The sequence below is a fragment of the Anas platyrhynchos genome, chromosome Z, assembly GCF_047663525.1.
Source record: "Anas platyrhynchos isolate ZD024472 breed Pekin duck chromosome Z, IASCAAS_PekinDuck_T2T, whole genome shotgun sequence".
Lineage (NCBI taxonomy): Eukaryota > Metazoa > Chordata > Aves > Anseriformes > Anatidae > Anas > Anas platyrhynchos.
In genome coordinates this window covers 12,253,281-12,269,300 of record NC_092621.1, presented here as the reverse complement: position 1 = coordinate 12,269,300, position 16,020 = coordinate 12,253,281, and the positions used below count along the sequence as shown (strand labels likewise).

The following is a 16,020-nucleotide window of genomic DNA, read 5'->3' as shown; positions in this document are numbered from 1 at the left end:
AGCTCCTCGCATCGCCCTGCCCAGCCGTGCTGAGGGCGTGGAAGGGGTGGGAGGCTGCAGGGTAAAGTGCGGGAGAGGTTGAGGGGGCTGGGTTTGGTCAGCCCCGAGCACAGCAGGCTGAGGGGAGGGCTCGTGGCAGCCTGCAGCTCCCTCACGAGGAGCTGCCTGCCAAACAGGCAGCCTCACTGATCGCTGCCCGAAAGCTACAACCCCAAAAGTACAACCCCAAATCAAACGGTGCTTCAAAGCTGCAGTGTGAAGTTAACAACTTTTAAGCACTACTGGAAACATTTTTAAAACTTTTATATGGAAAAATCTCCATGGCTAACTTTGAGAAACAAAACCTAAATAGTATATACAACTAAACCAACTCAACAGCAATTTTTGTACCAAAAAATTTGTCTCTGTGTACAACTCTGTAACAGAATTGTGCATTCTTATGCATAATCAGTGCTTAAAAGCAGTGTTCTTATAATAATCACAGGTAGTTAGATATATTTCAGGCTAACATAGCCACATGTTTTTGGTACTCAGTCCAGCTACTGCCTCTTACCTATAAGGTACTTGCAATTAATTTGGCATAAAAAACTAGAATCTTATGTTTGCCTGTTTCTCCCCAGCAGGATAGTTCAGGTCATAAGAATGTTATACAGGAGTTACCACAGGCACAAGAAGTAAGTAAGGTTTTTGTTTTGTTTTCATTCGGTTTTTGTTCATGTTTATTTTTTTTTCATTCTCCAGTCAGACGATGCCTGTAGAATTAAAACTTTACAAAGGATTATCTGCTGCTGTGAAGGACTAGCAAAGCTATCTTTCAAATTCCCATTACGGATAACCAGCAGTGACAACCCGGTTACTTTTATTCCTTGTATGTGTTACATGTTGTTTCCCAGAGGTATTTGAATGTAAGACCAATTACCAAAAGCAGAAATACTTGGAGTTCCTTATTTCCCCTTCCCCATTGCCATGTTTTTCAAAATCCAGAGTCAGCTCAAAGAAAAGACAAAAAAAAAAGTAAAAACTGAACCCCAATGAAGAAACTGGTATTTCGTTTAATTAAAACTGAAGTCTAATTAGCTTTACTTGTAAAAAAAAACACAAGTATTTACAATATTATGTCAATATAGCTAAGAAATATACATAATATAGCTATACCAGACTAAAAGATGACTGAAGTCTGTTTAGTTTCTTTATTTGTAACTTTTAGGCTTTTGCTTCGGTTCTGAAAAGCTTTTTTTGCCTCTTCCTCTCAATTTTGCGTGGTTTCCTCTTATCTTTTACAATTGCCTTCGACTCCGGTTTCACAAGCTGTATTTCCACTGGTTTTTCTTCAGCTGGAGTTTCAAAGACCACTTCGGTGGGATCTTCTTCAATAAGCATCTTACTCTCCTTTTTCTTAAGCTTTTGTACTTCCTTCACTTGATTTTTCTCTCTAAATTTAGCAGCCATTGACAACCTTATCAACCGTCGATGCTATTAAAAATGAGAATTTTAATTAAAACAGATGTCAAACAAGCAAGATGGAAGAAATCATAAGGTATTGTAACAACAGGTGGGGATTTCTCTGCTTAATTGCAAAAAATCCACAATATGTCATCTTTCCACTGACAAAAACTTTGCATTCAATTTTTGCACAATTACTCTGTTCTCAAACTATGATTAGTTAGCGCACTCTTTCCTACAAAGAGGTCCAGGGCATATGTGGCTTGAGATAGAGGGATTGCAATCTTCAAATTAACTGCTAAAGAGAAAACAAAGACAAGGCTGCTTACCATATTTGGGGACTGATAATAGGGATTTTCATATAAAGTTGGTCCTCCAAAGCTACCCTGGAAGATTTTTATGAGGTTCAGGACAAAACGAGGCCCAATTTCTACTAGAGATGCATCCTCTTCAATTATCTGCAGTAAAAGAATATTCTCTTTATTTCTCATAGATTTAGTCAATGTATACAAACAACATATACACACTTCACACACGGTGATGCGTAACAATTTAAATCCAAGATATGATGCCACTGAATTTGGTAAGCTAGACTTCTACAAGCAAAGTTCTGTATATAAAGAAGTTCTTACACGTTCAAGCAAGCACTTCAGAATACTACGCATTTGTGAATTCTTCCTTTAGAAAAGAAGTGCCAGCATACTTTAGGCCAAAGTGTGAATTCAAGTTAAAAGACAAGTGAAGGCTTTGGCTACCTACTACCTCCTCTTACCAAAACACTCATCAAAAAAACACAACTAAGAGAGCATAAGCTTAACTTGACAAAACTGAAATTATCTCCACATGTATAGAAAGTTTGAAGTTATTTTATCAAAATATGCCAATGCCCATTGCTTGCACAATTAATGTAAATAATTAATTTTAATTAATTATTGTAATTGACATGAAGTTACTCCACTAAGCACCAGTGAAAGAGCTAAGAGACCACTAACCTGGTAATTCCGAAACCAGATCCTATTGTCTGTAATGGTGAATGTGAAAACATGATCTACAAAAGGCTGGCTTTTCGGGTGATACTGTGGCGTACTAAATATCTGTAATAAAAGACAGTACTTCTAAATATCTAATTGTAAGAGGCCAAACATAAATAGCTTTATTTCATTTTACGTTTTTAAGATTCCAATCCCAGGTTACATAAAAGAAACTTAAGAAAAAGAATCCCAGGGACTGAGAGTGACTCTAATCCTCTTAAGATTTTCTGCAAATACAGAAGTGTAAAATTAACGTGGAAAAAAAAAAAAAAAGATTTTAAAGTAAGTTGCCAAAGACGATTTCTAAGCTAAAGACTGACCTGAATAAACAATTCTTTTAGCAGGGCATAGTGTGGCTCCTTGTCAAATGTCTAAAAAGGAAAAGAGTAGTTTTATATACATGATTAAATACAACAGTCATGTAAAGAAAATGAACACAATCAATTAAATATAAAACTTGTACTTACTGGATCAAAAGACAAAAGGGGCCGTGAGCCTCTCAAGCAGTTTCCTGTCATCTTCAATTCAGCCAGTGTGTGAACTAGTGATTTTTTTAAAAAGATCATTTTAGTACTTAAAGAAAGCCATTCAGGCAAGAAAGTAAGAGTCTAAAAACAATAATAGCAACCAACTTACTGTTCTGCACTAAGAATTTAGCTGATGGTCCCTGTGGTGTATTTGAAAGCCTGCACAGGAAAGGCAGTGGGAAAGAAAAAAGCAAAATGTTAGTAGGAGACAGAAAGATACACTGGATTTCTACAGTACACTCCAACAAATTATTTCTGCATTGAAGTAATTTCAATCACTTTTATAGCAGTATCAAGTTCCTTCAAGATATTTGTGCATACTTGCTTTCTGAACAATTTTGTAAAAATGTTTCCATAAGCAGTATGAAAACCAGTCATGTGTTTTAAGCTTGCACTACCTACAGCAGAAACATAAGATTATTTCAAATTTAACTAAGCAACACTAGTTCATGTATCCACACTATTACAGTAACAAACTACAGACAGAAGCATCACCAATTATCTATAGAAACATGAGGAAAACATAGAATTACTTACCACACATAGAGATCTTGTTTCTTTTTGGCTTCAAAGAAGATGCACTTATTGCAGTTTTTCATTTCACACACCTAAACAAGATATATCAAATCAGTTATTTACAATGCTTTGTGAAGACATTTTCAAAAGCTTTCTATGTTTCCATATCCATTTCCAACATCATTCCTCCTCCCAAAATAAAAGTTAAAAAGCTCATTATTTGTCTCATTTTAACAAATTACACTTACTGACCCCCAAATCAAGTTTCAAGCACTTGTTTTGTTAAAAAATATAAAATCCTTATTACCAGAAGTAATAACTCTCCTACAGCTAAAAGCAACCTGATACGCTCTCCAGAATATGAACATTAGAGCAGGAGTTGTAACATTAGGTTCTAGTTTCAGCACTACCAGTATCTTACTAAGCCATTTGGCCTGCTTGGGTATTTATTCCTTGATTTCTTAAAATATAAACTGTAATACATCCATTACCTATACAGAACGGCATATTCTGTTTTCTATCTCCATGGCAAAAAGACTGTATTTAAATGTTTTATTAATCACAAGTCAACTTCCCATTTTATCAGTAACACTTTTTCAGTATAAACAGTTTTCACTTTTGCAGTTACACAACTCCCTTAACTAGTACAAGATCCTTTGATCTTGGCTGCCTTTTTCTTGTGTGTTAAATTTCTACAGAAAATTAAAAGGAAGCACTACTTAAATCCTGAATTACCTCATTAATTACAAACAACTTGTCTTTGCGATCCATTTTAGTATCTGGAAGACAAAAACAACATTGAGAAGGCTTGTACACTGATTTAACACAAGTAATTTTTTTTTAATCAGTCTGCATAATTTTTTACTAGCTGTAAACGAAAGATGCATAACTATCAAGTTTTTCCAGACATGTTCTACAATAGATTGGTAAAGCAAAAAAGTATCCTTACAAGACAGAAACCATAGGCGTTGTTTCCCAGAGTACTATGACACAACATTTGCTGTATTTGCTCAAATTTATTTATTTTTTATATATTTATTTTTTTTAGAATAAGAGGCCACAGTTCCATCAGAACAGCTGCATACAACATCTTAAAAAGAACAGGATATTGGAAGTGCTTGGTTTAAAACGACTCTGAATATGCATTAGGAATGATGCCCAGCCCTACCTGCTTTAGAGTGAGGCATCAGCGTTCTTAAGTCTTGCATTAGGTGCCTTGTTCTGAAATTAATTCCACGAGAGGAGAAAATAAGCACCCGTTCCTTGTTCTTCCATTTACCCTAGGGAAAAAAAAAAAATCACAAGAAGTGAGCTTCTTAAAGCTACAACCACAGAGCAAATGTTTGAACTGTAGTAACAGAAAAGCAGAGTAAGACCATATGTTACCATCTTGACTCATGCACAGAACCTCTCACTTTGCAAAAGCGCTGAAACATGTTTTCACATGAACTACTGCTATCATTAACACTTCACAAAGTCCCTATGGGTAAGATTTTTAACTACAAATCATATAAGTATTAACAAAACCCTGTGCAATACTTAGTCCGAAAGCATTAATCTGAAGCTCCTCCTCCTTTAGGAAATGAACTGAGCTACAGCCTGGGCACAGGAAAGCTCAGCCACGAGGAAGAGAGGAGGTCTCAGGCACCCACATGCTTCTGGGCTTTCTTTTAAACTAACTAAAAGGCTGATTTTGAAGCCTGCTCGGGATGATCCCGACATGAAACATGCATGGTATTTATCTGGCCCTTCGTATATAACAGAATTACAGAATATATATGCTATGTATATATCATGTAATTTAAAATTCTTGCTTTTGTGCATGCAAGGATTATAAAGCCAGGAACACGCCTTTCCCCCCTCACACACCAGCCGGGTCCCCGTCCCCCCAACCCCCCCGACCCCGACCCCAACCACCACACCACTCGGTCCCCGGCACCACGTTGCTCCGCAGAGCTCGGAGCCGCCTCCTCCCAGCCGTGTGCCACGCCGACCCCAACCACCACACCTGAGACACCGGAGCCGGGATGCTGTACTCCTGCGGGCCGGGCTTGGCGTCGGCAGCCGCCTCAGGCTCGCCGGGGCTCCCCTTGGCTCGCTTCTTGGGCCGGGCGCCCGCCGCCGCGCCACCTTTCCTCTTGGCCGCCGCCATCTTAGGATGCACCGCGGCGCTGCCCGCCCGCCCTTCCGCCAGCCCCGGAACCGCTCCCGCTGCCTCATGCCGCGGTCGCCCCGCCCCGGTAGATCGCGATAGATCCCGATAGATCGCGATAGAGCCCGGTGAGCCCTGCCGGGCCTCGCCATGCCGCTCTCCACGCAGCCGCTCGGCAGCGGGGAGCCGTACGTGCTGACGGCCAGCTTGGACAATGCCCGCAACCTGTCCAGCCTCCTGAGGGCCGTGCAGTTCCAGGACCACGCCACCTGCTTCGCCACGGCCAACGGGCTGCGGGTGACGGTGGAGGATGCCAAATGCATCCAGGCCAACGCCTTCATCCAGGTAGGGGACGAGCTGCTAACAGCGGGACCCCCGTTAAGGGGTGAGGAAGGGGCTGGTGGCAGTGACAGAGACCCTAGGAAAGCCCAGAGTGCGTGGTGGGGGTGTACAGGATTTTACCTGTGGGGAAAGGGGAATCTTTGGGAAAACCATGGAATAGTTGCAGACGCTGACGTGAGGGAGGTACGCTGGATAGGCTGTGTATGAATAGGCCACATGTGTATAGATATATCTATTTTATAAGGTAGTAGAATCGTTTAGGTTGGAAACAACCTTGAAAGGCATAAAGCCCAACCATCAGACTGACCTGCCGAGTCCCATCCCTAACCCTGAGCCCTGTCCCTAAGCCATGCCCCTTGCTGCCACAGCCACACGTCTTTTACATACCTCCAGGGATGAAAATTCCACTACTTCCCTGGGCAGCCCATTCCAATGCTTGACCACCCTCTCCATGAAGAAATTCTTCCTGATATACAGTCTAAATTTACTTTGGTGCAACTTGAGGCTGTTTCCTCATGTCCAGTCACTTGTTTATTTGAGAAAAGAGACTGACAGCCCTCCTTGCTACAGCCTCTTTTCAGGAAGTTGTAGAGAACAACGAGGTCTCCCCTCAGCCTCCTCCAAACTAAACAGCCCCAGTTCCCTCAGGTGATGCTCATACATCTTGTTTTCTACACCCTTCACCAACTTTGTTGGTCTTCTCTGCACAGGCTCGAGATGACACAGTACTGATAGGCTGAACTCAGCACCTAGTTCATTCATGCATGCCTGCTTGTATCCTTCTTTCATGGGCTGGCACCTGCTAAGCCTATGGCTCCTTCTGACAGTACCATGCCTAGATTTGTGAGCAGGTTCCTGTGAGAATGTTGAGCTGCCAGGTGAGTTCACCACATGTGCTGAAGCATGCCTGTGACTAGGCTTGGTACTGGTAGGCCTAACTACCTCTTGGTGGTCACTGGGCATCAGCTACTTTGTGGCAGCCACCGGAACAAAGTATCTCAGAAAAAAAGCAGGGCGATTTGGGCTGCTTTTGAAAAAGCAGTTACACATTCCTATTTTTTGAAATTTTTCTTCATTCTTCTTGCTAAAAATCAAGTCTTGTTTCTGGAGAAGTGGGGCATTTACATTGCATAGTTTTCTGAATGTTTACAGCCCCAGAACTAGGCAACTGTAGGCTTTAACATTTGTAGCTTGTATTAAGCTATAAAAGAAAACTGTGTAGGTTTTCATGGATATGATGTACTATTTTGTTTAAACTGTGACCTGATTTATTTTATTAGTTTTTGAGGATGATGACCTATTTTTCTTTAATGGATATTGTGTTACATGTAGCAATTGCTTTGTATTGCACTGGTCTCTGAAAGCAAAAGCATTCAATTTAAGAAGATAAGATTAAAATGTAAAATAATTACAAAAGCTTCCCTCTTTTCATCTCTTTACTTTTTCTCTCATAGGCAGACATTTTTCAGGAATTTTCTGTTCAGGAGGAATCAGTGACATTCAGGATCAATTTGGCTGTTCTTCTGGACTGCTTGACTATTTTTGGTGCCAGTTCTACTCCAGGTATGGTGCATATTTACCTTGACCTTTATGTGTATCACCTGTAATTACATAGCGAAATCTGTGCACAACCATAGGGAGCTTTTCAATCTTGGCAAAACTTCTGACTTCCTCACCTGAAGTCCATCCGAGGATGGCAGCTCTCACTGCTAAGCAGAGTCCACCCCATTTGCCTAACCTAGTGCAAGTGTATGCAGTCACAACAGTCAATGCAGAGGTGAAAAGGGGATGATGAGTGTGTGTCAGGGACTGCTGCAGAATGAGATGGTAAAAGAGGCTGGCTCAGCTTGGAAGATGGAATTAAAAATGCATGTGTGTGTGACATGTTTGGGGTAACTGAGAAACAGAAGGGTCTTCTTGTGAAGATAATGTTTCTTGCATCTATGTAAAACACAAAACAGCCACTTGTTTTGGGAGAGAACCCTTCTGTGGCATGAGGTGCAGTGAACAACCCCAGTTCACATGCTTGCTGTGGTTTGGGGCTGAAAATCTCAAAAGATTTTGTAATCTCGATAAGAAGACATGTCAAGTAATTTGGACAAGAAAGTCATGTGACTTGCTTGATTAGAACTCAGACTGCAGTTCTAATGCTTAAGCCCATACTGTCCCCCAGGACTGATACACACCACGAGCACCTTTTTGTTTTCAGTCCAGAGCCAGATCACCAACATCATACAAATGCTAACTTCACTTAAGGGTAAAAAACTTATGCACAGCTGGCAGAGCTATTAACGCTGAACTATTTCACATCCAACTTCATTACCACAGCTAGCATTACCCATTTGGTACATGGCACAAGTTGCATGTGAACTGTTTTATGTGTACACATCATTTCATTTTACTGCATAAGATAACACTTGAAAGGGTGTATAGGAGGCTACACTAAACATGCAACATTAACATACTGGAGGATGGACTAAACATGCTAAATTAAAATGATTTGTGCCTCATTTGACAGTAAAATCTGAATTTCCTAAAGTGATCAAATACACTAATTGTTTTTTTGAAGAATGTGTATTTTGTTCTCTTTTTCAGGAACACCAACAGCTCTCAAGATGTGTTATCGTGGCTATGGCTATCCCTTGATGCTGTTCTTAGAAGAAGGAGGAGTAGTGACAGTGTGCAGAATTAACACTCAGGAACCTGAGGACTTGTTAGACTTTGATTTCTGCAGTACCAATGTTGTCAACAAAATTATCCTGCAGTCAGAGGGACTACGAGAAGCATTTGCTGAACTAGATATGACAAGTGAAGTTCTGCAGATCACCATGTCTCCAGATAAACCATATTTCAGGTACTGGAAATGAGACTTTCAACTCAAATGTTCATGCCTTGCCTTTTTGCTTTTCAGCAGGTAAAGACTGGAATTTTCCAGGGTGAAGAGGGGGAACTGTTTTAGAATATTGGTTTATTTCAAGGACAGTTGCAATGAATATAGCAAATCACAGTATGTAATTTCATTAACGTAGAAATTAATATATGGACTACCTGATAAATGTGACTCTAATACGCACAGTTTAGCATGTATAGTTAAATAAAGCAGAACAAACAATAGTGTTTTGTGAAATAGACATAGAGATGTACAGGCCAACTGCTTCTGACAAATTTTCTGTAGAGCTTCTGTCAGGTGTTTTGAGATGGTGCCTTTTGTCTTCCAGGTTATCCACTTTTGGAAATGCAGGAAGTGCACATCTGGACTATCCCAAGGACTCTGATTTGGTGGAAGCGTTCCACTGCAACCAAACCCAGACAAACAGGTGAGTAAATCTGTAACCAGAGCACTCTGTGGCAGGCCATCAATTCTGGATGGGAAGTATAAGAAACTGCTTTTGTGCTGTCGTGACATTTACTTCATTAGTAAAGGTGAAAAAAAATAATTTCCGTCTGATCAAAAGCTCTATACCATAACAACATCTGTCTGATGACGTTGCCAGGAAAAGATGAAATTAACATGTTGCTAATTGATTTTTAGTCATTACATAGGCTTTAATTCGGAGTAGTGTTTCAGCTAAACTCTGCATAACGTTTTTTTCAAATGGTATTTTTCTTCCCTACAGGTACAAGATTTCTTTGATTAAACCATCTACAAAGGCACTGGCTTTATCTTGTAAAGTCTCCATTCGAACAGATAACCGAGGATTTCTTTCACTGCAGTATATGATTAGGAATGAAGATGGACAGATCTGTTTTGTGGAATACTACTGTTGCCCTGATGAAGATATTGCTGAAGCAGAGCTGTAGGTGTACGTTCTGGTATCTGTATTATATTTATGAATATATAAAATGCTATATTTTTTTTTAATAAAAATGAACAAAAGCTATAAAGATTGATAGTCTTGGTAACTGTCTTCTATTTTTTAAACTGTGGAACTGGAAATATGAAGACTTATTTCATATTCCCCTGCCAGTATTTCTTAGCCTTGACCCAAAAAGCTTCAGCTCAAAGAACAGAAAGGGGAATTAGTCCCTAGTAGTTATTGGTGTTAAAAGTGGTGTTCTTGTAATACACTGCTTCACTTATGGTGCTCTCCAAGTATTTTGGTTTGTGTTTTGTTTTTTTGTCATTTTTTGTGTTCCAAGAAATTACTAGGGGAAGTCTGAGTACTAGCTGTGTGTTAGACAGCCAGTTAACTTCAGTGACTTAAAAGTAAAACCGAGTTTGTCTGGAAAGAGGATGGCATTTTCAATCTGTTTTCTTAACAGCAGCAGGTGGTTTCTTTTTGGCAAATGCTGACTTTTTTTTTTTTTTTTTTTTGTGAAACCACTGAGCTTTTCATCAGCATGATTAATTCCTAGTCTAACTCAATTCCTTAGGATTTCACCTCAGATCAGCTTACCCCTTTGTCTGCAGTACGGGTAAATTGAATTGTTAAATCAAGATGGAGTCCAGGGTGTACTTATTCATTACTCATAAATGTTCTGGCAATGTTATTAGTTTGTGTTTAAGTCATTTATTACATATCCTCAAGAAACACTGCTGCTGAAATGTTTCCTTACATACTTGTTCCCATTCCTACACTGCTATGCTGCAACCTAAAAGCTTCTACCAGCTTTTAATATAAGGAGAATGTTCTAGAGTACTTGTTTGGGAGATAAAAGTCCTGTAGACTTGTTTATATAATTTTGTAAAAGACTTCATTAAAGGGTCTTTGCCTTCTACTCATGACTAACTGGAATTAAATGACTTGCACGCTCTCTTTCAGTGTTTAGGTCAGTCAGTTGCACAGACTTTGACAGCTTTCTTTATTCTGTTATTCTTTCTAAGTTCTGTTATATGGGGCCTGTATTGGGTCACAAATAGTGCTAGACTAATCCTATATAAATCTGGTAAGAATCACAAGAGAGAAAAATTTTGTATTTGAAATTGCCTCTGAAATGGATTTACCTCCTTAGTAGCCTTTGTCAGAAACAGGATGGACTCCTGAACCGCATTAAAGGAATGTCTGTGGGATGAAGTCATACCACTGCTAAAAATGAGCCTAACCTCTTGGTTGCCAAAAGGAGAGTGCAGTTTCTGGAGAGTTTTCTGCAGTGCCAAGCTCTGCAAAGCAATGAGATGGGCTGTACTTCGATCAAAAGTTGCACTTCTCCTTTCACATTTCTCCTTTGCAGAGTCTCCTCCAAACATGTGGCCCACTGAACCAGCTGGGTCTCGAACCAGATACAGACACTGCAAATAATGCTGTAAGAGCCTGAAGGTTTGCTGCTGCAGCATGGGATCCAGAGAGTCTGATCAGTGGATGGTTTCTGTGGTGTTGGTCAAGTTTTGGTGTTTGTCAGAAGATGAGGTCCTTCCTTGCACACTTGGAAATCAATATATTCCTATGTCACCAAGTAGGTTGCCCCACAACTCAACAGGATCCAAATCCTTTGGGTTTATTTCATGTTATTAATAATAATGTTTTTGTAGACCATTCTTCACCTCTTGCTCATGTCAGCAATCCATTTAACTGTATACTTTCATGGTCTTCTGTGCAAATCATCCATTTAGTGAAATACATTTATATTTTAAAAATAACTACAAATCTTTAAAGTAGAAGACTGATAAACATAACTAACAATGTTCTAAATTCCTTTTATTTACTGTTTGTTTTTCAAACTGAAGTATTCAGTATAGGTAAACTTAATTCTGATCTAGGATCTCAATTTCTTCAATGAAAAGAATTAGTATAATGGCCTCATTGGGAATTATTTATATGATGCCTGACTACTGAGTGTTAAGAATGACAGGATAAAAATGAAACTGAACATATGATTTTTCTCAGTGTGATTTATTTTAGAGTATTGAAGTTCCTTGTATTGTGCTCAAGGACATTGCTGTGGCTTAACATCTGTACTTTTACATAATTGACCACAGATGTACTATATTACTTCTCAAAATAGTACTTTTAAGAATTTATTCTGTAATTACCAACAGCGATCATGGAAATAATATCTTGAGAAGTTAGAACACTTCAAAATACCAAAAACTAGCTGTTCCATTTCATAAATAACTGCTATTACAGACATGCAAGATCTTTTCAAAACTTAGGTTTGTAGCCCTCAGGACCAGCTCAGGCCCTAGATTCACAGAGGTGGGGAGATGCTTGTACACAAATGCTTTCATGGATATACATGTACTTCTAGGTAGGGAAAAACAAGAAGTCTGGGTAAGGAAATGAAATTACTGTGCAAGTAAGGCAAGGCAGGGTTTTAAGAAGCACCTATGATGGCATCTATTACATCTCTGTCTTCAGCTACAGTAAAATAAAAAGGTTGGTGCCCATCCACCACCATTTGGTTCTGTAAGGACTGCTGAACACAAAATCACCAGGAAGGAACTGAGTTCTACACCTCTGTTAGCCATGGTAAGTAATCTATTATTTAATTATGTGTGGATGTATCAGGAAATGCATTATTGACTAGAAAGGTCTTTGATGATGTTAGTGGAGTAGCTGGAAAAGTTGATACAAGGCACGAGCTGATTCCTGTAGGTGGCTATTTTGAACATCTTGTAGCAGCTTATGAAGCCCCAGGAATCCAGTAGGTGGGCGTTACTAAATATGTAGAGTGTGCATAAAGAGTAATAGTAGCACTGAGTTGTACTTTTGCTGATGGAACACTAACATTAAACTGAATAAATATGGAACTATTTAAAAAAAAAAAAAAAGTCATTACAAACTAGAAGCTTGGTATTACCTTCTGGAGACAGAAACCCATTTTTATATGAATTAATCTTTGAGGGGGAGCAGGGCTACTTAGGTAGAAATGGAAGCAAGGGTCCATTACAGACTGCTGCAGCATCTTTCTACTGTACTTCTCACTCTTGTCAGGCTCCAACAACTAATGTGGCAGTGTATTAGCACAGCTAGATCAAATTGTAAGGGCTCTGCAAAGGAATGAGCGTTGTAGGGAAATGTAATCAAGTGCCACTAAGCTCTGATCTGTGGAGTTAATACACCGTGAGAAGGATGCATGAATATCCAAGAGAGGTGAATGTCATTCTGTTCAAGCCTCCAGGGAGAAATACACCTGACAGGAGCATAGCAAAAGCTGAAGTACCTTTAACACCGCCAGCTTTGATGCAACAGCCCAGAGCACTGTGTGTATTCTTTACACTTCAGAGAGTTAATTAAAACAAAACAAAACAAGACAAAACAAAACAAAACAAAAAGGCAAAGTGTGGTATTACAGCTACCCTACTGAACAGGTTAAAAATTTCTCCAATTTTTCCATCTGCTAGACAGATACTGCCCATTGTATGGTCACACTGAACCACTTGCACACTGATGTCCTCACGACAGCTGCTTTGCCTTTCAGGAAGTCTTTCAGCAGAGTGCAGGCCTGCTAGACAGAAAAAGCTGCAACTCAGATTATCTGCAAATATGCTAAATTTATAAAAAAATATCAGTTTTTAGAACGATTTTTTGGAGGCTTTCCTGGTGCGTGCCTAATGCAGTACACATCATCATTCCCAGGCATGAGGAACTTTTCTCACAACAAACAATTTGTACAACAAACAATTCCAGGAAAAATTCCCCTTTTCCTATACCGTCAGAAATCGGAACCTCTGTGAGGCAGGTCACCTCTTAGGAAATGCCTCGCTTGACATCAGACATCCAAATGCCAAGTCATCTGTATACAGGACATGTCTGGCACTTGGGCAAGCATGTCAAGGATTTTGAAGCACAAATGTAAAGCTATTGAAAAAAAATCAACATATGCATATAAATATGTATATATTTACATATGTTTTTATATTGTAATTGCTGTTTGGAATATAACTTCAAAAACCCCATGGGGATGTTGCCCTTTCCTATATTTTCAAATATATTTGGCATCAGTTCAGCACCATTAATTGGGACAACCAAAAATGCTACCACTGCATTGCGTGTCTCTCCCTCATCCCTTACTGGGCTGGAGTCACTCGCAGCCAGTGAGCAGCTCATGCCAGCATTCAGATTTGCAGAAAAACCTCTAAGCAAATATCTGTCCTTACCTCATTTTTCCCCAGACAGACTGGCCTGTTGCTGAATCTCTCAGCAGTGCTAAGAGCCCATGAATTATCTGCACCCAGTGTCACTTGTAAGGCATTGAGGCTCTCTGTAAAGCATGTTCAGTGACCTCCAGTAGAAGTGTGCACTGATGACTCCCATCTGATCCCATTTCTCCCAGAACAAGCCTTCACCTCACCAGCGCTGACCTCAGGAATCAGGAGCAGCTGTGCGAGAACAAAAGGATGCCAGGATGAACCTTGGTGCTTTGTGGACGTGAAGAGATGGGGTTTCATCTCCCAGGAAATCAAGTCAAAGATTTTGCTGCCTCTGTTGTCTTGGGAGTGTTTTTTTTTGTTTGTTTGTTTTAAGGCAGGGCCAAAATTGTCCACTGTGGGCAGTGTGAAGTGCTTCTTCAGTGACAAAATAAAAAAACTTTGGGCATTCAAGAGTCTCTAGGCCAGCTCAGATTTACACCCATGCATATCCTTATATTCTCTGCATTTAGTCTCTGAGTTTACCTGTATCATCACTGCTTTTTGCATTTTTCAGCATTTTTTCAGCATTCCATCATTTTTTCCCTACAGACAGAGGCTTCCCCTTTTCTCTTCCTGGAGTCAGATTTGGAACACAAAGGTCCCAAGGTCCTCAACTCAGAGTGACCTAAGTCTTCCTATGCAATGATGTATCTGTGCAAGTTACTTTAACACTGAGTTAATGTGATTAATGGAATCTTTCTTACCTGAAACAAGTATCTTGGAGCACTCACATGGTTTTCCATGTGAGTGCTCTTCAGTTTGGGCAAGGTCCCACATAGATGTTTGAGTTCAGGTGACACCTTTCCTATGGGTGAAATGACCACATTGGCTGCTCTTTGCCATGCCAGCATCATTTTTTTGAACACTTACTTCAGCTGTTCATCGTGATCAGTTTTTGGTTAAATGAAACTATTTCTCTCACATGTCGCTGCTCTTCCTGACTCCACAAGGTGCAAACATCCAGGTCAGAGCTTTTGGGCTGAGCACAGTGTGGGCTTCATGGGTGAGGGCATTTTGGGGCCGGAGCCTGCACAGAGCTCCGAGGGGCTGGGGAAACAAAGGCACAGCTTTGGCGCTGACCTGTCCATCTTGTGGCACCTATAGCTTGGTCCTAACTTTCTGGAAATGGAAAAAGAGGAGGTTTTGCAGGAGGTTTTTGGCCAGCAGAGGGCATGAGCTGACCCTGCCTGCGCTCCTGAGTCCCACGGGCTGCTCCTCACCTCCTTGCTCGTGCAGGAGGCTCAGCACTCGTGCTTGGGTGAGAAACATGCTGGAAGCATCTCCCTGGCTGAACCAGGTGGTTGCTGTCCTCCAGCTCCCTGCTTTTTGTCCCAAAACTTTGGTCACCACCTCCTAAAATGCCTCCTCTTAGTTTTAGCTCTGATCTCAGCTGAGGCTGCCCCCCACCTAGCCTGGGACGTTTCTACATTTGCTGTCACAAGGCTGTCCTGCTCACTGCAAAAGGATGTCACGGCTTGGATGGAGGAAATGTAAAATGAAGTTATGCACCATTAATGTGCGCTTATGAAGCCTTCTGTAATAGGTACATTAGGGGAAAATTGCTTTCGAACAATTTTTGCTCTGTGTATTTGCTCTGTGTGAGACGTGCTGCATCCCCAGCAAAGCAAGGAGTTACCAAGGGCCCAAATTTTTCTCCCTTTTCCTCCCCAGATGTTGGCAGGGACTCCCTCCCCATAAGGATGCATTTGTCTGAGTCAGATGGGGAGGATACATATGGTCACAAAGCATAAAAATCCACCCAGGTACCCACCACACGGTTTGCTGCCGTATAACTCTACAGCGTGCATGAGGGTGCAATTTGAATTTGTTTTAGTCTCAGTCTGGTCCCACTTTGGCACCATCCTGTTAACACTGAAATGCTTACAACAAAAAATTGGAGAGACAGTGTGTGCTGACAACAGGATTTTTCTGCTGCTC

General features: G+C 40.5%; 2 protein-coding genes across 3 annotated transcripts; one reads left to right on the top strand and one right to left on the bottom strand.

The window, feature by feature from the left end:
• Window positions 1-1,032: 1,032 nt before the first annotated feature.
• On the bottom strand, window positions 1,033-5,680 carry BRIX1 (biogenesis of ribosomes BRX1). Its single transcript, XM_038171038.2, has 10 exons — window positions 5,526-5,680; window positions 4,686-4,797; window positions 4,253-4,296; window positions 3,539-3,609; window positions 3,111-3,160; window positions 2,942-3,015; window positions 2,795-2,845; window positions 2,436-2,537; window positions 1,773-1,901; window positions 1,033-1,473 (listed from the first exon to the last, which is right to left on the bottom strand). Exons 1-10 carry the CDS (start codon window positions 5,667-5,669, stop codon window positions 1,204-1,206), a joined length of 1,047 nt encoding a protein of 348 aa, XP_038026966.1. The 5' UTR covers window positions 5,670-5,680; the 3' UTR covers window positions 1,033-1,203.
• A 139-nt stretch (window positions 5,681-5,819) lies between these two features.
• RAD1 (RAD1 checkpoint DNA exonuclease) lies at window positions 5,820-11,339 on the top strand. 2 transcript variants are annotated; one of them, XM_013097174.5, is made up of 6 exons: window positions 5,820-6,014; window positions 7,466-7,574; window positions 8,607-8,865; window positions 9,230-9,328; window positions 9,629-9,808; window positions 11,184-11,339. In XM_013097174.5, exons 1-6 carry the CDS (start codon window positions 5,820-5,822, stop codon window positions 11,209-11,211), a joined length of 870 nt encoding a protein of 289 aa, XP_012952628.3. In that variant the 3' UTR covers window positions 11,212-11,339. The 2 variants fall into 2 exon arrangements, with proteins under 2 accessions (XP_012952628.3, XP_038026967.1); XM_038171039.2 differs by having other exon boundaries at window positions 9,629-9,814; window positions 11,184-11,311.
• The last annotated feature ends 4,681 nt before the right edge of the window (window positions 11,340-16,020 follow it).

What these genes read in the sequence shown, in the direction of transcription:
- RAD1 (XM_013097174.5), top strand. Translation starts at nt 5,820, where the DNA reads ATGCCGCTCTCCACGCAGCCGCTCGGCAGCGGGGAGCCGTACGTGCTG. An exon ending in AGGCCAACGCCTTCATCCAG is followed by an intron (nt 6,015 to 7,465) that starts GTAGGGGACGAG and finishes TTTCTCTCATAG; the next exon opens with GCAGACATTTTTCAGGAATT. An exon ending in GATATTGCTGAAGCAGAGCT is followed by an intron (nt 9,809 to 11,183) that starts GTAGGTGTACGT and finishes TCTCCTTTGCAG; the next exon opens with AGTCTCCTCCAAACATGTGG.
- BRIX1 (XM_038171038.2), bottom strand. Translation starts at nt 5,669, where the DNA reads ATGGCGGCGGCCAAGAGGAAAGGTGGCGCGGCGGCGGGCGCCCGGCCC. An exon ending in TCCCGGCTCCGGTGTCTCAG is followed by an intron (nt 4,798 to 5,525) that starts GTGTGGTGGTTG and finishes TTTTTTCCCTAG; the next exon opens with GGTAAATGGAAGAACAAGGA. An exon ending in AAACAAGATCTCTATGTGTG is followed by an intron (nt 3,161 to 3,538) that starts GTAAGTAATTCT and finishes TTTCCTGTGCAG; the next exon opens with GCTTTCAAATACACCACAGG.